Source organism: Tetrao urogallus (genome assembly GCF_951394365.1).
Source record: "Tetrao urogallus genome assembly, chromosome: 2".
In the NCBI taxonomy this organism is placed as follows: domain Eukaryota; kingdom Metazoa; phylum Chordata; class Aves; order Galliformes; family Phasianidae; genus Tetrao; species Tetrao urogallus.
Window position 1 is genome coordinate 75,735,363 of NC_136814.1, and position 22,103 is coordinate 75,757,465.

General features: G+C 42.8%; 1 protein-coding gene across 7 annotated transcripts in view; it reads left to right on the forward strand.

The window, feature by feature from the left end:
- Positions 1-3,662: 3,662 nt before the first annotated feature.
- The window catches only part of SYNCRIP (synaptotagmin binding cytoplasmic RNA interacting protein), a gene marked incomplete at both ends in the record, with an annotated part of 22,049 nt that continues 3,608 nt past the window's right edge, over positions 3,663-22,103 (forward strand). For 2 of the 7 annotated variants that reach the window (XM_079550870.1, XM_079550871.1), the window contains 9 exons: positions 4,171-4,318; positions 5,247-5,365; positions 5,552-5,659; positions 7,372-7,485; positions 7,567-7,743; positions 12,354-12,489; positions 13,370-13,575; positions 18,548-18,697; positions 19,965-20,086. In XM_079550870.1, coding sequence (XP_079406996.1) covers positions 4,171-4,318; positions 5,247-5,365; positions 5,552-5,659; positions 7,372-7,485; positions 7,567-7,743; positions 12,354-12,489; positions 13,370-13,575; positions 18,548-18,697; positions 19,965-20,086 — 1,280 coding nt within the window. Of the gene's footprint in view, positions 3,900-4,158; positions 4,319-5,246; positions 5,366-5,551; positions 5,660-7,371; positions 7,486-7,566; positions 7,744-12,353; positions 12,490-13,369; positions 13,576-18,547; positions 18,698-19,964; positions 20,087-22,103 lie in introns of those variants that run through there. The other 5 variants (XM_079550872.1, XM_079550869.1, XM_079550868.1 and 2 more) reach the window with 4 other exon arrangements.

A 22,103-nucleotide genomic window follows, 5' to 3' on the forward strand; every position in this document is an offset into this window, starting at 1 on the left:
TGACCCCTCTAATTGTAGCCAGTGTGTTCTGGAGCTTGCTTTTAAACAATTATTTGGATAAGCCTCAATTTTGTGTGCGCGCAGAAGATAATGTTATGCCATCTTAATAAGCATTGTAGAAGCTGAAGGCAAGAAACCCACTGCAGTTGAGTCTCCTGGGTTTTTCAGTAGCTAAAAGCCAAAAAATAGTTTTAATCATATGGTCAAGTTTATTTTTCAATGCTTCATCCATACAACTCTGTATTTGACCCCCTTATGGTCACTGGTTGCAGTACTGGGGAGGGTCAGCTCTCCAGCTGTGACTTCAGAGGAGCTCTGCTGCAGTTGCATTTGCTCTAGAAGCAAGGACGGGGAGCTTGTATCTCAGTAACAGTTAGGAGTTCTCACAATCTGTGTGTAGTGAGAAGTCAAAGTCTTCATCCTAGTGATACTGAGGCTAATACATGGGCTATATTTATAGGAACTGCCTGTCAGACTCTTTCTCCTTTCTGTGTAAAAATAAATAAATAAATAAATAATAATAATAATTAAAAAATCACCCAGTCAAGTAGCTGTAACTGGCTTTTGGTCGGCTGGGATTTTAAGTAGGGGTGTGCAAATCTGTGCTTGTCCTAGCCATTTTTTAATTTCCATTTTATGAAGGAAAAGGAAAAAGCATAAAGGTGTGTTTTTCCTCTAAAATGATCCTGACAATGTGCATTTCTTTCTCAGCAGTCTGCCATTTGTAGTTAGTCAGCTCCACTGTCAGAAAATTTTACTAGTCCATTCAGTGAATTAATCCATTTATGAAATACAGGTATGCCTCTGGCTCACATGTGTATTGTAAACACTTCAGCTTCTGGAAACATCTGACAATAAAATGCTTGGATGCAGTATTAGTGGAAAAAAATGGTCTGTCAATTTGTTTTTGTAGGTACCTATCAATATTAGCAATCTGAAAGCTGTCTTTTTAAAAGCTCTTCATTTCTGAAGGGCACAAAATATTTTTGTAAAGAATGTAATGAAATCACAGAATGCCTTGGGTTGAAAAGGACCATTTCCAACCCCTTGCTGTGGGCAAGGCTGACCCCAACCAGCTTAGACTGCCCAGGTGCCATCCAGCCTGGCCTGTAACAACCTCAGGGATGGGGTATCCACAGCTCTGGGCAGCTGTGCCAGTGCCTCACTGCCTTCTGAGTAAAATATTTCTTCCTAAAATGTAACTGAAATCTATCCTGCTTTAGCTTACAACCATTCCCCCTTCACCTATCAGATCTTGTAAAGTTGTTCTCCCTCCTGCTTATAAGCTCCTTTTCGGTATATGATTAACAGCACAGCAACTTTTCACTAAAAAAAAAAATATTTTTTTTACTGAATGTTTTCAGACAGGTTTATTTTGGACAGTTTTGTTTGTTTGTTTGTTTTAATGTGTGGAGTGGTAAAGGTTTTAATGAGTTCCTGTGGCATCAAGAGCTTGAAGAGATTTTGCTCCTGTATTGCTGGATAGCAGCTTTGTTTTGTATACGTACACAGCAGCTTGTGAATATCTCATGACAGTGAATTTGTCTGCTGTTTCTGCTTGCTTCTCTGTATGGTTTTGAGGGGGTTTGATGTACTGGAGATGCTGAATGTGACGGGCTGGGCTGTGAGGCAGTAGTTCTTTGTCGATGTGATGCCTTGGAGGAAGTGAGTAACACCTAGCGTGCCTTCCTGCCTGTATTTTGTCTTTTTCTGGAGTTGCAGGTCTGGCAGAGTTTATGGTGTTGGCTTCTGTAAGGTTTGCGAGCTAGGGCTGTCGGGAACTGCAATTCAGGAGGCTCCCACATCAGGGACGTACATCTGACAACGCCCTAAACGTGGCTAGATGTGCTTTCCGTGTCGGCGTTAGGAACATTAGAGGAACATTAGGAAGTAAAACGCGAAATGAGCACACGCTCTGAGGGGCTCGGTGACGCCTCATTTCACGGCTTCGCCTCTACGAATAGCGGCAGTGCCCGCGGGGCTCCTCTCGGGGAGCTCCCGGCTCTGAGGAACGCCCGTTGGAGGAGCGGACGGAAGAGCCCGCCCGAGGGGGTTGAAAGAGAGCCCGAGGCGATGCGGTGATGCGGGGACAGCCGCCTGAGGGGGACGGACCGGTGCCCTCCTGAGGCGGGGCGGCTCCCGGTCGCGCTCCTGAGGGGCCGGAGCTCGCCGCCTCCCCGTTGGCCGCCGTGGGCTGAATGCCGGGCTGCGGGCTGGCCGGCAGCCACACAAAGCGCCGCTCTCCCCTCCCTTTGTCTGCGTGGCTTTGTCTTCTCCGTCCCCCGCCGCGGGCCGGGACTCCCCGCCTCCGGCCGCGGCGCTCCCCTTTGTGCCACCTGCGCACCGTGGGAACGACCGCTCACCCAATCGTGTCCCGCCCGGCGCGGCGCTCCGTCACGCACCGCCTTTTTCCACTATTTTTATTTTATTTTTTTCCTTCTTTCTGAGCGGTTTCCACACAGGTGCAAAGGAGGTGCGGACGACGCCGGGAGCGCCCCGCCGACCCCCGCCTCGGCGCGTCCCACCGCCGCCGCCTCCCCTCTCGGCAGCGCGCAGTCTACGCGTGCGCGAGCCCCGCGTGCGCCCGCCTCGGCGGGAGGGGGCGGTGCTTCGCGGGGCGCGCGGGGGAGGGAGGGGACGGCGGGGCGGGAGCGCGCGCGCGCGGGCAGCCCGGCGGGCGGGGCGAGGCGATAACCCTTGCGGAGCTGCCTGGGAGACCCCGGGTTTGGGGCTGCGCCAGCGCGCGCGGCGCCTCCTCCTCGCTTCCCCCCCCACCCTCCCCCCCCCGCCCCCCCGAGCCGAGTGGAAGGGGCTGGGGTTGGTGCCAGCAGCGGCGTGAGCGCTCGAGCGGCCGCCATTTTACGCCAGCTCCAGCATACTGTCCGGACACGCCGAGGGAGCGGAGAAGGGGGGCAGCTCCTCAGCACGCCGAGCCGCCAGCCGCGCCCCGAGCCCCTTCGCACGGCGTTTCACCCCCGCAGCCGCAGGTCAGCGCCGGGCGGGGGCTCGGCTCGGCTCGGAGCGGGGCCGGGAGCGGGCCGGGCCCGGCCGAGGCGGCGGAGGGCTGAGGGGTGGGGGGCGCGCGGCGGGCCGTCGGCGCCGCCGGGCGGCGCCGCGCCGCGGGTGGAGGAGCGCCGCGACCCCGGCCGTCGCGGGCGGCAAGGGGCGCGGGTCGGGTCGGGCCGGGGCGGCGGGTAGGCCCGGCGGGCGGGGGGACGGCCCCGTGCGGGACGCGTGGCTCTGCCTCATTGTCCCGCCGGCCCCGCCGCGCCATTCATTGCCCGTCACGGGCCGCGCCGCGCGGCGCCGCGGGAGCTGTCGGGCTCGCTCGCCTCCCGGGGCGGAGCGCAGCCGCGCTGCCCGGGCAGGGACCGCCGGGGGCCGGCGGCGCGGCCCCGCATTGTTTCGGGGGAAGCGCGGCTCGGTGGCGGCGGAGGCGCGGCCGGGAGGCGCGTGGAGCGGCCGGGCCGGTGGTGAAATCGGGCCCGCGGTGTTGCAACCACGCTCCGGGGGGAATCGGGCGAGAGGTGGGGAAGGGCCGGGGCGCGGGCGGGGGGAGCCGCTCCTCCCGCTCCCGGGAGCGCGGCGGGGAGGGGGAAGTCGGTCACTGGAGGAAGTTGTAGGACATCTGAGCGCGCAGAGCACGTGTTTCCAGCGGGCTCATGGCGGCCGCCGCTGCCGCCGTGGGAGGGTGCGGGCTGGAATGGACGCTTTGTTTCTCTGCCGGCCCGGTCCGGCCGGCGGTGCGGCGCTGTAAGAAGGGGAGTGCGGCCGCGGAGGGGTCGGGGGGCGGCGGGGCCGGGAGCTGGCGGAGCGTGGCTTCAGTCCTCTGGCTCCGAGCTCCGTCCCGAACTTGTCGGGAGCTTCCCGGGGAGCGCGTTAGGGAGACGGCGGGCGAGGTGAGTCAGTGTCTGGCTGCGTTGTGTAAAACCTGCAGTGAGAACCACCCCGCCCCCGCCAGGCAGCGGCGTTAGGGCTTCCCTTTGTGTCAGGGCTCCTTTTGAGGAATTCTGTGCATCTCTGGAAGCTGAAAGTATCTGGGAAGTGCTCTGCCATCTCTCTGCGAGAACTGGGCGGGCTGCTGCACGTGTTGTCACTTGAATTGTTCTGCTTGGAGGTGTTTGTAGCTTAACGGTTCTGCTGCTTGCGTTCGAACAGATATCTGGAAACATGGCTACTGAACATGTGAATGGGAACGGTACTGAAGAGCCAATGGACACTTCTGCTGCAGTTACCCATTCTGAGCACTTCCAGACGTTGCTTGATGCTGGTTTACCACAGAAAGTTGCTGAAAAACTAGATGAAATTTACGTGGCAGGTAAGCTATAAAACTTGCAAAAACCTTCCTAGATCCTAGGATATTTCATTGGCTTCTGCTGTCTTTGGGCTAACTGAGCACCTTCACGTGGTTTCCAGAAGTATGAGGACTGCAGTTTTAACAAAATCTGTGGTGGTTTTTTGTGGTTTTTTTTTTTTTTTTTTTTTTTTGTGTGTGTGTGTGTGTGTGTTTTTTTTTTTTTTTTTGTCACGTGGTGTTTTAGTTTGTCATGATGTTTCCCAGACACCAGTCTGGGCCAGGCCTCTTGAGGTGGGTGGTGGGAAAGAGAAGTATGAATGTAAGTATAGTACCACCTGGGATAGGCAACAGCTGATGCTTAGAAGGAGCAGGGGATGTGGGCTTTGTGCATTTTTACTGTAGTTGTAGGTAATTTCAAGTCACTGAAGCCTTGGTAGTCATCATTTGATGTAAATGATGCTTTGTGGCATGGTATTGGAGCTCATAGATGCAAAGGTTATTGTATTCTGCCTGTCAGGCATGGCAGTAGCATAGTAAAGCTTGATTTTGGTGTTGCTGTGATCACTCTGAGTACTGCAGTTTGCAGTCTTCTCCCAGAACATCGTGGTATATTGCTCATTAAGCTAAGTCAGTTTTTGATAGATCCTCTTGAATTCAACTTCAGGACACTGAAACTAAACCTGCCTTGTCTAGCGTGTGTTTCCGAGAATTGAAATATATAAATGCAGTAACTCTTAGTCTAATTCTTATTTTTCTGACACTTCTGGTTAAAAGTAAGCTAAGTGCACTTAAATTTTAACGTAGGGAACTAAGTGATTTCTTAGGTATATTAACTTACTTTTAGCTAGTGATTAATTCAGGGGACACTGAAATATATTAGGTGTGTTAAATATGACTAAATGGAGATTGCTACCCAAATGTAATTAGTAATTTTTTTTCTTTTCTCTAGGGCTAGTTGCACATAGTGATCTAGATGAAAGAGCTATTGAAGCTTTAAAGGAATTTAATGAAGAAGGTGCATTGGCAGTGCTTCAGCAGTTTAAAGACAGTGATCTCTCACATGTTCAGGTAACATTAAGCAATTCAGAATGTAATTGTTGAGGGATAAACTGCTGGTAGACTGGCAAAAGGTTTGATTAAATCTCTTCACTGAACCATATGTGATATGTGAAATGTGCTCTGTGGAAGTTCAAGGCAAAATTAGGTTCTGGTTTGTAATGTTTGCAGAACTGAAGATTAATGCATCTCTTGCAGAACAAAAGTGCCTTTTTATGTGGAGTCATGAAGACATACAGGCAGAGGGAAAAACAGGGGACCAAGGTGGCAGATTCTAGCAAAGGACCAGATGAGGCAAAAATTAAGGTATGTGACTGAAAGATAAAAGGTACAAAGACTGTGTTTTTGGTGTTGTTTTTCCAAAGTGCTTGTGGTAGAGATCTTAATTTTTAAGGAACTGTGCTTTCTTAGTAAAGGATGTTATAGATTCTTTGTCATTATTTACAAGCTTTCATCTTAGATTGTATCTTCAGGAGAACTTATATACTGTCTATTGCTAGAACTGAACGTGTGTTGAAACATGAAAAACGTTTGGCAGTTTGGTTTATGTGCTGAGTATTGGCTCGTTGGGACAGTTAGGCTGCTTTGCAGTTAGAACTTGTAGGAAACTTGTCAGCATGGGTATTTGAATGCAGAGTACGGAATGTCAGCTACTGGCTTGGCTTTCTTCTCTCAATTCAGATTTAAAGGAACTCCATGGTAGGGAGATAATATTTGTGTCAAAACTGTCTTAAAGAATACATTATTTCTTCAGATGAGTCTTCTGATACCAAGAAACTGCTGTGACTGGAGTTAGGCATACTACAGTTTACATTAAATACTGTGGTAACCTACTTGACCAAATGGAAAGGAGAAAGAGGTACATTTAGTTGAAGTCTTAGAAAGTTGAGGCAGTCTTTCATCTTTAACTTTTTATGAATGAAATGGAAAAGCCATGTGGGAAAGAACCTGCTTTGGCAGGGGGTTGGACTTGATAATCTCTGGAGGTCCCTTCCAACCCCTACAATTCTGTGATTCTGTGATTAAAAATAAGTGTGTAGATTGCAAAACTGGTACGTTTCTCTTTCTCCTGATTTTGAGGCCGGGCTGCGATTAATTAAAATAATAATAATAATGTAACAACTGGTATACAGTTCTCGACAATGCCACATAAAGCATCAACAATACGTATTAAATAACTTAAGGTAGCATAGCTGTTACTGCTGATGGCTGTACTGTTTAAAATCGCTCTGTGATTTTCCAGTTGTGAAGTCAACTTCTGATTATGAGTAGTTAAACGAGCAGTTCCTTTGCATGTACAGTTGATTTGTCTTTGTACAAAATTATTAAGAAAAGACCCTTTTCAGAGGAGCTTCTGTAGGTGTTTGTATTGTGAATTTCAGTTAACGTTTTTAGTTGGTAATATATTTGTAACTGCGTGCAGTGACTGTAGCAAAGATCAGTTGTGCTGCAATGCTTTATGTTCCCACAAGGAATTGAAGGGAGGAGGAGGGACGACAGCATAGGAGGAAGGAAGTTCTATTATCACTTCAGTGGTGGGATACCTGAAGCAGAAGGAACAGTGCTAGTGTTCCAGGAGTTGTAAGCAGTCGAACATGTGTTCTTTAACTTCACACTTATGAGTAATCTCATTAAGTGAAGGGAACTTCTCTGCATAAACGTTTGCAGGATTGGGCATGCCAAAACAAGAAGTGGCTCGGGCTGCTAAGATCTTCCTAATTAAAGGGAAGCTCTGTGTTCTCATACTTGGCCTCCTTTTTTTGCGTGTGTGTATGAAAATGAAGGAATTGGGGAAAACTCCATGTGAACCTCCAAATTTTCTACTGTTTCTTTTCTTGGCAATTTGAGTAATTGTTCTGCAAGTTACTTGTTGAAGCACTGGGCTTGTTTGCCTGTGAGAATTTCAAAGCAATACGGTTAAAGATGAATTTTAAACATGTCTTTTGTCTGTGAGTGAAGTACATCTAAATCAGCCAAATTTCCATCTGATTTTAAAATTCTAAATTTCCTACTTGCAGGCACTCTTGGAAAGAACCGGCTACACTCTTGATGTGACTACAGGACAGAGAAAGTATGGTGGGCCTCCTCCAGAGTCTGTATATTCAGGACAGCAGCCTTCTGTTGGGACAGAGGTCAGGAGAAGGAGATACTTATGTAGGTGCATTTGTATTTCTTGGGTGTATCTTATAAGCAACGCTCTGTGTCTGTTGTAGATATTTGTGGGTAAGATTCCAAGAGATTTGTTTGAAGATGAACTCGTTCCACTATTTGAGAAAGCTGGACCTATCTGGGATCTCCGCTTAATGATGGATCCATTAACTGGTCTAAATAGAGGATATGCTTTTGTCACATTTTGTACTAAAGAAGCAGCTCAGGAGGCTGTTAAGCTGGTAAGTTTTTTTCATTAGCCTTTTTTTCGCTTTTTGGTAAGAACATTGTGGCTTTTAAGCAGTTGTCCTTAGCTGATGTCTGACTGCTTAAAATTAAGCTGTGTCATTGTTATATCATTTCACAAATGTCCACTCGGTGTTTTTAAGTATTTCTTTGTTATTGTGCATATAAATCTTTGCTGGACAGGTGTTAGGGACAGGATTAAAAACAAAACAAGTAAGTTTGGTCTAGTTAGGTGTGCCTTTACTGTGTACGAAAGTTATGTTAGCAGGAGTGATTTCTGAGCTATCAGTGTTTGGATGAGTTTTGAAGGAAGTGCTGATTGAGTTGCTGCAGTGCAAAGGAGTTGGTTGGGCTTTGTATGATTTCTGCTTTGCTCGTGTGCCAGCAGAGGGCACCACGGTAGAAAAATGTATCTAAAGTCACACAATTTCATGAGATACTTCAGAGGAGAGAGAATCACTTTTAAGGTCTGTGCTGTCTGTTTAAACAGACTGGAAAATGACAGAAAAGCTACGGGTTAAAAAGTTTACACTGTTTAGACAGAGCTGTGAAGTATTCTGGCATAATAGACAGCTCTTAATGAACTTTCCTGATTTTATGATTGAAGCAACCTTTTCTTTTTCAAAGACCCCCTCATCCTTTGTCTTTCTAGTCAAGTGAAACGTGAATCTTTTTGTACTAGTTGCTGTTGCATTGATCTGGCTGAGGTGATCCTGAGAGTGTGAGCCCTACTCATTCTGAGTTATACTGATACTGTATAAACCCAGTAGAGTTAAAATGTCTCTTTTGTAATAGGGTCATTTTCGACAATTAAGTTACCTTGTTGGCACACTGATAATGAAAATCAGTAGATAGAGGCAAATAAAGCCAAAGATAGGACTGTCTCCCAAAAAATATTGAAATATCTTTTAAAAAAAAAAAAAAAAAAAGTGGAAGCATAAAAAAGAGTGCTATCTGTTGTTTAACTTTTTAAACAAGAATGTCCAGTGTTCCTGTGCACAATCCAAATGCACTTAGGAAAACTCAGCTGTTTGCATGTACCTCTTTGTACTTTCATTGTCAGCTTAGCTATTTACAATGTGTGTAAACTCTTCAGAGCTGTGCACATGACTTACCAAAAGAGTGGAACAAGTCAGATACATTATTGGAAGCACTGGTTAAATAAAGAGCTTTTTCCTTAGCTACGTTTTGCTTAAATGCAGCCTATTTCTTTGAGAAACCATTAGTTTCCCTAGAAATAACACATCTGATACCTGGCCTCAGTCTTGTGCTCAGTGGTACAAGGGAGGAAGGTGCTTAATGCCACTGTACACTTGAGCTTTGATGAGCAGGAAAAAAAAACAACAGCTTCCTGTCTTTCAGTTAGATAGCTACTGAGAGTAATAGTTGAAAAGTGTTAGGAATGATTGGGCAGATTTTCAGTCTTTATGTTAACATCTCTGAGGGCAGGGTTACTTCTCATGGATGCCACAAGATCCAGTTCAGCTTTTGAGTGGTCCCAGCCATAGCAGGCTGGCTGGTTTGGTGTGTTAGAAGTTGCCCAAGTTGTCCAAGAGTGACTTGCATGAGAATCAGCAAAATATGTCTGTGGAGCTCTGCTGAAAATAGTGGCTTGATGACTTACATTAGTTGCACATGTGGGACAGGTAGCTAAAATTCTCTTACACTGAACTCTTGGTCAGCTGTTTTAACATCCTAGTATTTTAACCCGCAGTGTTCTTCTTGATACTGCATAAAACCTTCTGATATGTAGAAAACTCTTTTTGCAGCTTTCTGGATACAGTGAGATAGCGATCATTCTCTTCTATTTCCCATTTTCTTCCCAGTGGCTTTTTTTTTTTTTCCATCTAGGATTCTGAAATTTACCGAAATGAGGCTAAAAATCAGTGCATTGCCTTAGATTTGTGGGTGGTAAGAGACAGGTATAAAGTTTTGTCAATACCCAAACAGCAGAAAATACAGGCTTAACCTCTTCATTTGCCAGAAGAAGTCTTCAACTTCAGTGGTGTTGAAGCTCTTTATTTTTGTTCATGCATAGCACCAGCAGCTTAAAAAGGGAGAGGTGCCTAAATTTTGTCTGAAATAACTTTGATGCTGTGCTTCAGACAAAAAATGGAATGGTGCTGTGGCTTGGTACCAAGAAGACCTAAAGATATGAACAGTAGTTAATTTTGTCTTAATTTCATCCAGTATGCAGTCCACCATCTCTGCCCTGCTGCCAGCTGCTTTAGTACAAGTGGCATCTCAAGTGTTGTTTGTTCACACAAGCACCACCTGTCAGAAGTTGGGTGTGACTTCTTTCAGGCATCTCTTCTCTGTCAGCCTGTCTGATTTGCCTTCTGACTCTGTACTCGAAGCGTTGGGTTCTAGTTGGTTTTATACATGTGCATTCAGTTCTCCTTTCTACTGTTTCATATAAAGTTGTTAGTCTGCAGTTTTGGAAGTTGTTTCGGAAGGATTAGTATTACTGTGGGCATGCACAGAAATAAGAACCAGTGGCCTAAGCTTGTAGGAGAATGTATTTAAGCTTGTGGGAGAATATATGCTAGATGCTGCTGTAATTCAAAGCATTTTTTGACCAGAGCAGATAGAAGTTTGATCAAAGTGCAGGTACAGTTGAATTATGCAAGCACCCCCCTTAAGCAGTTTGCCAGCTATGCAAGCAGTTTGTTCACTGCTAGAAATAAATGCGGGTGAGAGTGAATGAAATGGCAAAACAGATCTTAGCTGTTTGGTGTAATTTATTTCACCTGTCTATGAATAGGTTCTTGAAGAACTTAGCAGAAAAGGAGTCTTCTGTAGTGTCTATAGGGTACTGATGTCTCTGCTGGCTTTGGGTGTGGATGCAGTGGTGACAGAGGGAAAAGCATTATGCTGACCTTGCTAATTTGGTGGCCTGGCTGTTGTGGCACTTAATCCAGAATTGGGCTTGTGTATGCCTTATCTAACTTTGCAGTTGGTTTGCAAACTGTTTACCTAAGAAGTACCAATATATATTTAGGAGCACCTAATTGCAGGCTGCCTTGTCAGCGGTAGGAGAAACATGCAGTAGAAAATAGTAGTTAATATACTGTAGCATGAAAAACTAATGTCAGTGTGGAATTGCAGTATGTTAGAATAATAAAGAGTTGTTCCTGTTACAAGGTGTGGGAGGGTCATTTGGATTAAATGTGGAGTCAGACTTTAGTCTTACATTTTGAAAGGGACATCTAGATAATATATCAGATAAAACTTACCTATGTGTTCAATTCAATGAGCATCTTTTTGCATCTTGTATCCAGATGTATAAGGGGCTAGCTTTTTTAGAGGTGTTTCTTCTAAAGGATTTTTTTCCCCATTATAGTTGGTTTCTTTGTTAATCCGTATGAGTGCTGTTAAACATATACACGTATTGCTGTGTGATTTGGTTTCCAACTTTAAAATTCTTCCTTTGCCATGCAGTCAACAGATACAGAGATGCTTTTTGCTGCCCTTTTGTTATGTTTTGCTACATAACTAGTTGGAAAGGTGCCACTGAAAATCATTTCTGCATCTGCAGCTCTTTCAGCTCAAGTCTGCTACAGTTGTACAGCTTTGACAATTCTCAATTATGCAGCTTTTTTTTTTGTTTGTTTGTTTTTGTTTTTTTACTATAGGTATGCCTAAATAAATGTACATCTTCACCCTGATCTTTAGTGCACCAAGCAGGAAGGGGGTGTGGAAGACTTTGCGTGTGTGGGGAAGTTTGCCACTAGACACAAAACCACTTGCTAGATTAAGTAGCTAGATTAAAGTTTGAAATGCTGCTCTACTACTTGTCAATAAAACATTGACCACAAAGCAGGTTTCCTAGCTGAAGAACTGCCTGTTGCTAGGCTTGCAATTGGAAAAGGGTTGGCATACCACCATTTGACCTCCTTGCTGCTTATTGGGGTGCTATATGTCTGTCTGCATCCCAGTGAAAGGCACTTTTTTGTCAGCAGTTGTCTGCAGTGGTGTGTATTTTTCCCCTTGAACTGCTGATGTGTTCAGGCTGTTTTGGGAGAGGCATTTGAACAGAAATCTTAAGATTTCAAAGCAGTAGAAGGTTCTTTCTGCTGCTTATTGTCTGTGTGTAATCTACATGCTTTGGAAAGAATTCAGCAATTGCTTTTGCATGCTTTGTGGAGAAGGCCTGATCGTGGCTGTCTGTCGTCTGTGAACTACAGAGCTTTGGAAGGGAATCTGACCTTAATTGCAACACCTGTCTTCTATTGTACACAATTCAATTTAAGAATTCACAGATGCCATCTGTAGAGCAAGTTGGGTCTTCTGCTGTGCTGCTGTGAAGGGATTACCCTTGCCTTCTGTAACCTGGGCAAATCGTAACTTTTCACAGTTCCACGAAAAATCTAAAGAAACATGTATTAAGAAGCAGGCTTGAACAAAAAGGGAAAGGTATTTGTTGGTGTGCTATGAAGGTAGTCTAAGGAACATGGGTATAATTGAGTATATTTCATGAGAATGTTGTAAATGTCAAAGAATACATACATTACTAGATGTACTTATAGAAGTAAAGTATTTGATAGTGCTGCTGTTGGAGAAGAATGAAGGTTATCTATCTAATGGTTGTCTGCTTTTCTTTCAGTACAACAATCATGAAATTCGCTCTGGAAAACACATTGGTGTATGCATCTCTGTTGCCAATAATAGACTTTTTGTTGGTTCTATTCCTAAGAGTAAAACCAAGGAGCAAATTGTTGAAGAATTCAGCAAAGTAACAGGTAACTCAGTAATTGTTGTGTTGAGCTGGAAGGTGTCAGATGTGATCAGTAATGAACTTTTTGCCATCTTCTTCAATGATGATGGCTGATAGGACTCAGTATTTCCCTTGGCTTCTGGGATTTATGTTTGTTTTTTCTTTTCTTTTTTAATTTACTGTGCCAAGGGCTGAAATCTAATTAAACAATGTGTGTACTTCCAGTTTTACTGAGATGTGTGTAATGTTTAAAAAGGCCATTCAAACAAATGTGTGGTTTCATTATTTCGGTACTAAGAGATGTTTCAAAAACTTTTCAAGACAGAACTGAAGCAGATTGGAGAACATAACTAGTTTTGTGCTTCAGAATTCTTTGCATTTTGATGAGGATCTCTTCTTGTTAATAGCATATAAACTTGAAAAGGTAATGTTTTATGGCTTCCTCTGTTACTGAATGCTATACTTTAGGTTTCCTGGAGCAACACTGAAACTCTTTATATGTCTTGAAATCATGCACGTTTAACCTTTTGTTCTTTGGACATCCATGGAAAAAGCACATGCTGATAAGTATTGTGACTTAGGGGTTTGAGAGGAGGAGTGACAAAACACAACTTTTGGCTGCCCTCTCCCTTCTGGTCAGTGAGATGAAAGGTACTCTTCCATAGTTTCTAAGCTTTCCTCACCTAATACAAGGATTGCTAAGCTGGGATAGCCTGATGTCTTTTTGAAAATGTTGATCTTGAAAGTCTGGAAACTTTATGATGTTCATAGTCTGAGGAGTTTAGCGTGGTCGTGCCTTTTGGAACCATTGGTTAGGTGCGTATTTCCCAGAAACATAATCTCTACTTGTTAATGTAAAATCCCAGACTAAAGCTATAACGAATAAATTCTTTGCTTAATTTCAGAGGGCCTTACAGATGTCATATTGTATCATCAGCCTGATGACAAGAAAAAGAACCGGGGTTTCTGTTTCCTTGAATATGAAGATCACAAAACTGCTGCTCAAGCCAGACGTAGGTTAATGAGTGGCAAAGTGAAAGTCTGGGGAAATGTTGTTACAGTTGAATGGGCCGACCCTATAGAAGACCCAGATCCAGAAGTCATGGCAAAGGTAATAAAGCTGTAAGAGAAACATAGCATAATTAAAGTGCATTGTCCCAGAGTAAGTATTTCCTGATATTAGCCTGGGTTTAAATCACATCTGTCAGTCTTCTTGAAAGAAAGAGGTATTGAGAAAGAAAGAATGTGAATGTACTGTAGAATTGATGTGAATTTTAGAAGAGCTACTGACTGATGTTATCTCATTCTCCCAAGGATAAATGGTCCATTTGCTGGTGTACTTAATTTCTCCTCTGGAAGTGGTTGTGGTGACTCCAAACATACAAATGTCTTTGTAGCTTAAGATTTGATTGCACAGAAATCTGGCTTTGTTCAGAGAACAAGCTTTAATGATTTTTAACCCTGGAAATGCATGTTTATCATTTCAGAAGTGAAACATATAATAATAACATAAAACATATAAGATGTGCAGATTGGAATTTTCAAAGATGTCTTGTAGCAGTTGCTTTTGAGAAGCTGATCAATTATTGTATATTTTGAACCTTTTTTTTTTTTCCTTTCTTTATTTCTTGGGCAGGGTGTTAATTCCTTCAAGCGTTATGAGTGGATTATGACTATTTCAGTTAAGCACAAGTCTGAACTCTTTAACATTTTGAAGTACACTGTAGCACTTCTGTTATCCATGTGATATTTTGCCATAGGAATGGATTACCTGATTTTTCTTCCCGTTAGATAATGTCCAAGTCCAAGTCAGTTCTGTTGGGTAGCTGAGTTATTTGATGGAAAATCTTAGCTAGCTCATATCCTTATCTCTTTACTTGCTTTTTGCCTGTGCTTTCGCTTTAGTCTTGAGACACATCACTTGCTGGAGTCCTGCTTTGGATAGGCCTAGTAAGATAGCTTTGCTGAGAATCTCCTCCTCTCTGATTTGTAAGGAGAAAAGGTTGGGCAGGGTCTCACTTTTAGGAGAAAAAAATAATCTGCTTTTGTAGTAAGGGTATTGCAGAAGCATTTTGGATTATCCTGATGCAGGCTTTATTTTTCTTGCTCAGTACTGTAGTTGGTCAGCCACAGGGAAGAATCTTAAATGCAAAATCTGTTGAGTGGCACTTCCTGCATCTCTTAGCCTGTCTGAATTTCTTGTCTCAAAAGAGAGCCGCCCTAATCCAACAAACTGTTAAACTAACAAGAACTTCTGATGATATGATCATGTAGTTAAGTGGGAGGTGAGAGGGGACATGAGTCCCCATCAGTGTCTTTCTGAGGTAAGCTTACAAGTGTAAGGAAAGGAGGGCTAAAGAAATTAAATCTTGATGGTGTTTTGTCCCATGTAATTTTGTTAAGGTGTCGCTGTTGTAATACCTCATGTTGCTTTGTATTTAAGTGGGACATGAAAGTGAAAAATATGCAGGAAAGAACTTGTTGTTTTCAGTGCCATTTGCCAAATACACGCAGTTGGTGGAAAAGGGAACAAATGTGCAACTGAGAAATGCTGAGTAGTGTAGAGTGCATAGGTTGTGTTTGAAGGCAGTAAGTGACACAGGTGCTGGTCGCTGACCTTTCTGTCTTCTTGGCATCCCTCAGTTTGTTCTTGTTACGTGCAGAGGCTCCATTCCACACTAGCCCACTTACTGTATGAATACGGAAGGATTGCATCTGGCGCTTCTGGAAGTGTTGGCTTTGCTTTCTGTTGCTTGCTGTTGTGTTAGGTTTAAGAGTAGCCAAGCTGCCAATTGCATCCACAGTGATCTCCCAGGTGTGAGCTGCGGGTTGGCTATCAATATTCCCAGCCACTGCCCTTCAGGAGCAAACAGGGGAGTGCTTGACTCTTCTATGCTTCCTTTGCTAGAAGGCTCTGAATCACAGGATCACACAGAGTCACAGAATGGCCAGGGTTGGAAGGGACCTCAGCGATCATGAGTTTCCGACTCCACTGCCACATGCAGGGCCACCAACCATTTAATACTAGACCAGGCTGCCCAGGGCTCCATGCAACCTGGCCTTGAACACTTCCAGGGATGGGGCATCCACAACCTCTCCGGGCAGCCTGTTGCAGCACCTCACCACTCTCATAGCAAAGAACTTGCCCCTGATATCCAACCTAAATCTTCCCCCCTCAACTTGAAACCATTTCCCCTTGTTCTGCTGTTATTTACCCTTTCAAAGAGTTGACTCCTCTCCTGTTCGTAGGCTCCGTTTAGGTACTGAGATCACCTTGTAGCCTTGCATAAAAGGGATGTTGCCTTAAATATGAAGTATCTTCTGCATGTTGAGGTAGAAGACTAGCTGTTGAAGCTGGACTGTGTGCTACAGGAGCATAGTACATGTGCGAACAGTTTATATAAGAATACAGTTGTTGAAGTAATTGATTTCTGATCCAAACAAGCATTTTTTGTAACTTTAAGTTGTGCTAATAGTTTTTTCCTAAGCAGCATTTTGATGCCGCTCGTGTTTTAAATTATTTCTGTAGCATGGCTGTGGGTACAGAGCATGTGCTGGATTGGCAGCTTAAGTAGCTAAATAAAGTCTGGTTCTCGTGGCTGCCTGGTAGATGATAGGGCAGGAGACAGGGCTACTAACCCCTGGAGAATGTAGTAACAAAGTTTGAAGTGTTTGTGCTGTAGTTAGGAGGAGGAAAAGGAGCAGATCCAAAAGTTTTGGGGGTAGTCCAATCTTCAGCAGTTTTCAAGTGGGTCCAGCATTTATGACACAATGCTGCTGTGTGTTTGCATGCAGAATAGTTGGGTATATTGGTTGTTAGATGTGCATTGGTGAATTCTTGGTTACAACCTCTGAGCCTTAACCAAGTGCATTTTTTTTTTTTTTTTTTTTTTAAACCTCTTCAGCTTAAATGAAATAAAAATGATTTCACCTTCACTCAGCCCATGCTTCAGTTTTTCTCTTAGCATCGACACCTTTGTTGACTGGTTCAGCTATGCGTTGCATCGCACGACTATGCATTTAACTTGTAGCAAGAACAGAGGTGTTAGAGATCAATGTGTTCAACTGCACAGGAGAAAATTTAAACTCTTTGTGTTTTTACAAATGTCATGCTAGTGCAACTTGTACTAAAAAAAGATGATAATCTTTATGGTTTGTAATCATATCTGACACAGAATGTCAGTTGTTGAGGACTTACTGTTGAAGGCTACTTAGGAATCTTGTGAGAACCAGCTCTGATTTTATCCTTTCCTAAAGCACAAGAATAATCTTTGAGTGAAAGATACTGATTCTAAAAGCAGGCATTTATGTGACAAAACTTTTGTAATTTACCTTATTGAATTAAGGTGCGGTTAAGATAGCATGCTTGTACTAGACAGGCAAGTAGAAAAATGTTAACACAGGATAGGAAGAAGTTTTCCCTATGGAGCTGGCCTGTGACTTCTTTCATCCCATGAGAATCCTCCAGGGTAGCTGTTGCCAAAGGCTGAAGTTGATTATCTGGATCAGACTTACAGTCTGTAGTGTCCCTTCATTCCATCCTAACTCTGCCATCTAGTGAGACAGGGATTTATGGAAGTCTGTTCTGTTTATTAGTAACCTAATTACGCAGTCATAGACATAGTAATTATGTATTATACATACAAGCAGATATTTGAGTGTACTAAATTCCTATACTTTGTAGGAGCAGGGATTATAGTTTCACTTCAGAAAGTCAAAGCGTGCTTTCTTTGGTCCCTTTGTACTCTGTGTTACTTGTGTTGACCTTTAGGATTAGGAATGGGAAGTCAAATACTGTCATATAGCACGTTTGCTTGCTTTTATCGTTGTCCAGCTAGACATCAGTGGTGTGGGAGGTTATGGACAGAGGCTGCAGATCTGCAGTTGCACTGTAGGAAGGTAGCACTATAACGTCAGGGTGCGATGACCGCATCTAGAAGGGACTCCCAAAGTGTAAGAGGTAGCTCATGGGTGATGTCATGCAAAGGTGATGATAATGCACAGGTGTTTTAGTGCAGCCTTAGTGTGGATGCAGGGACAAGTTTGCAAATGCTATCAGCCAATTAACATATGTGCAGTGCGTGGTGTCTGGTGTATAAGAGTCTAATGCATGTATTTGCCAAGCTGCAGTATGTTTGCTTGCGTTAACCTCACAGAATCACAGAATGGCCAGGGTTGGAAGGGACCTCAAGGATCATGAATCTCCAACCCCCCTGCCACATGCAGGGCCACCAACCTCCAACTGTTTGAAGATGAAACTTTGGGCTGATGGTTTAGCACTGTCCAGCAGTTAACCAGATATGTGTAAATTCTTAGTAGGTAAGCAGGCTTTCTCATGTTAAAAGCTGTGTTGCAGTCTTCAAAGAGTTTAGTAGCTGTGTTGCATCTCTCTGTGAGAGAGACAGGGAGGGAATAGGTTTTTATTTGGTTGGAGGTGGCTGTTCCATAAACAAAAAGGGCTCAGCTTGACTTGTGAGAAGGTCCTGGAGTCAGCTGGCAGTGTCAGTGTCAGTATCCCTTTCTGTGTTTCTTCCCTCTTCTAGCTGTGGATTCAGGTCACTGAGTGTCTCTCAGGCAAGCACAGTCCTGCTGCTCCAGTGTTTGGCGTAGTTGTAGCATAGGAGCCACAAGTTAAGCAGCTTGAGAGCTGCAGGCCTGTCACCTCTGACCTAGATATTACAGTGATGACTGTACTGCAAAAACCTGTCTAAACAATGGAATGTTTTGATAAGTTAATTATTTTGTATAACCAATAACCAATTTCACTTGCCTTCTTACAACTTTGAAAGTGTTCCTGAGTTGAAAATTATTGCTGCTGGGATTCCTTTAAAGATTAACAAAAACAGTGTTGACTTTCAGAATGCTAGTGCTATGTAATCATGTTTGAAAACGGATCTCATATTTTTAGCAGTAAGGGATGTTTGCAGCCAACTTGTGCTTATAGGAGCATATAAATTCCCCTATCTACATACATTAAATACTATACTTAAAATATATTTTCAGTGCTGCCAATAGTAACAATTTGCTAAACTTTATCTCATCTTTTGGATCACACTTCTAAATCTTTCTAATTTGCTTTCTAGGTAAAAGTTCTGTTTGTCCGCAATCTCGCCAACACTGTAACAGAGGAGATACTAGAAAAGGCCTTCAGTCAGTTTGGAAAGCTAGAGCGAGTGAAGAAGCTAAAAGACTATGCTTTCATTCATTTTGATGAACGGGATGGTGCTGTAAAGGTATGTGAGGAGGGCTGTACTCGTGTGCGCGTGCTCGTGCGGGTGTGAAAACAGTTTCCAAATATGTAATTTAGATGATGCATATTTCTTGTAACTGCGGAGGAGTGCTAAGCATTTTTGTTGTCAACATTCATCTCTGGGTAGCTCCTAAAAAAAAAATAAAGCGTTTGTTAGCTTGAAAAACTGCATCTTAGATGTATGTGTTCTACGTAGTTCTCTGATGAGTATCTAAGGTAATCATACCTGTAATTTGAAATACAAGTGCCAGAAGTTGAATGACTCTTCTCAACAAATTTTCAGTAGGCGCTAAAGCTGTTTCTCTAGGGCAGGCGATAAACATTTATTTTCTAGGGGCAGAGCAACTTCATTTTTTTATGGTGTAGAATAAGGGCCTTTTTGATGAGAGGTTCAGGACAACTGAGGAATTGTCATCCCTGGATTTTGTCAGCCTGGTCTTTTTTCTGGTCATCTGTTGTTGGGAAGGGAAAGTGCATTTCCTCTCCTGCCTGTAGTGTATCTTTTTTTTTTTTTTTTTTTTTTTTTTCTTTTTATGTCCTGTGGGAGGATACAGGATACAAGGGGATTTAGCTTTTCTTGTTCGTCCAGATGCCTTGAAGCAGATGCTTAGGAAGATGGTGGAAAGAGTCTTCTCACAGGATACACGTCCTGTCGAGGCTCAGCTATGTGGAGTCCTTAAAAATGGTAGAATCTTCAGGATTCCTCTGCTTGAAATCAACTTTTAGCAACTATTGTGACTTGAGAGAAATATACATGCGTGTTTTTGTTTTTGTTTTTTTTTTCCTTAATTGAGAATGAGACCATTACTTTTTGGCTTCTGGCTTAAAAAAAAAAACACAACAAACTAACGTATGAAAGCACAAAACCACACTGATTTTTAATCTTAGTAGTGTTTGCATTTATGCTGACAGCAGAGATATATTGCCTTACTGCAAATTTTTCCTTAGTTTCTTTTCAGAAAACAGTTCTGTCACTTCATTAATTGAAACAACTTGTGAGGATTTGAAGCCTGTTCAGAGTTTTGAGTGGAAGATTTTTAAACTAACACATGCAGTCTTGGGTTTCAGAGGCAAGTTAAGAGGAAATGCATAACTTTCTGAAACCCATAATATTATGCTAATTTTTTTTAGATTTATATTGTTTTAGCTATGGGTAACAACATTTAAAATGCATATTCTAAAGGATAGAGTAAAATTAATAACTCCAGATATGCTTAGAAGTATATTTAAAGTCTGGTTAATTCCTTCAGGCAATGGAAGAAATGAATGGCAAAGATTTAGAGGGAGAAAACATTGAAATTGTTTTTGCTAAGCCACCAGATCAAAAAAGGAAAGAACGGAAAGCTCAGAGACAAGCGGCTAAAAATCAGATGTAAGTGTAAATGCATGCACATGTTGTATTACTTCTGAAAGACGTGTATGATCTTAAGAACCGGAACTTCTAGGTAGTTAGTAAGTGTATCATAGTGCACACAGGTTCTTCAGCTTCACTGAAAATGTTGGATGTGTTTAAGGTGTTTGCGTTTTACATAAGGCCTAGTGGTGTCAGTTGAGAATTCAGTTACTGTTCTGCTCAAAGGGTGCATGAGCACCAGAGGAAACGAGCAGGTTCTTCACTTCTTATTCTGAAGTTTCATGTGTTTCTGCACTGGTCTGTCAGATGGATGTATTTAGAGACGTGTGCTCCTTCTAGCAGTCTTAGGAGAATTTATATGGCCCCCCCCAAAGGAGGATCCTGACGCACGTTTTGGCAGCTTCCAGAAAACATATCTGTTTATGAAATTTATATAAACTCATGAAGATCTCACTCTCTTGAATGCTTAACGTGCCAAAAAATACATTTCACGCTACTGTGTTCTGCTTAATGTTCTCATGTATTTGTATCTTGTAACTTTCCTAACCATTTTCCCTCCCCCACTGTATTTCCAAAAATAACTTGTGCCACTGCTGCTGTGCAGCATTTGAGAAGGCAGAATAGAGAGGTTACCAGATTACTACAGATCTCCAGATGGTGACCTAACATATGCATGGAACTGCTTAAGTTTGCCCTGCTTATAGGTCTTGTAACTTTCTTGGTCCTTTTGTTCTTTCCCGTTACTGTAAGCAGTTGATCTCACTACTCTTTCGCTTGTCTTCTGTGCCTTGCCTTTTCTGTTGTGCTTAAAGTTTGTTTGTTTGATTACGCATCTTCTTTCTCTGTATTCTTTGTCTTGGCAATAGCACAATGAATTCTTGATTAATTGTATTATAGGTTGCTGCTGAAATTTGTATGACTTCTTAAGGTGGGCAGTTGTCATGCGTGGTCAACAGGGGTAATTGTCTCTGGTTGGAGATATGTTTTCTCAGGTTGAATTTGAGTAATAAAAAAAGTGTAGTATGGCAGTAGACTGCTGTTTTGCCAGCTCTTTGCTCAGGGTCTGCTAATCTTCTACCGTTTCTGGTAGTGGAAAGGGAGGTTTTCCTAGAAGGTGTTTGATCAGCTTTAATGCTCTATGACTTCCATTTCCCTGCCTCTAAATGTTCTTTGTAGATGATCTGACATCCAGTATTGCTACTTCTGGATATCGTATTTAGAACACAGGACATTTTCCTGGTGTATAACAAGTCTAATAAAAACATAATGCTGTATGTGTATGTTGTCTCTCCTGCACCCTTTAATGGGCATGTGTCTAACTTTGTGGATGTAGGTGAAGCAGGGCTGTCTTTCTTTTTTTTTTTTTCCTTTTTTTTTCCTCCTGGTCAGTAATTTCAGTTGATCAGTCCCTCTTTCCAGTTCTTTGCTACGTTCCTTTACTTTTAGGAATTGTTGAGGCATCTGAAGTAGGAAAGCTAGTTAGTTAGGAAAGGAATTTAGTCTGATTAAGCTCCAGGCTTGTTTGAATTTTGATTATATTATTAATGAGTGAATTGTGAATTGTAAGGGCTTTCAATTTTCTTAGGATTCTAAAAGATGAGAGGGAATAGAAGGATATGAATGTTATTAAGTCTGTATCCTAGTTACATGAGAAGTTTGGAGTGACATCCTAAGATCTTAGAGGTAACTTGTAGTTTGTACTCTATTTGTAGTTATAAAAATGCTTCTGACTTTCTTCTGGACACTTGCATGTGGCTATAGATTCAATCTGATTCATGCGTTTTGTGCTTAGTGATCTTTATCTGCATGCGTATAAGGGACTTTCTAACAAGGAAGAAGCATTTTGAATCAGATTTTTCTTGTTTGAAAGCCCTTGTGACTGTCAGGAGTAGAATTCTTAATGTGTGTAAGCTATTCTTTTTAGTATGTGAATTCTGTTGGTGGTATTATTATATCTGAGAAAAAAATGAAACTCAACTATGTAAATAAGAAGATTAAAAAAAAAAAAAAGTTTGTGATGATTATTAGTAAGTTG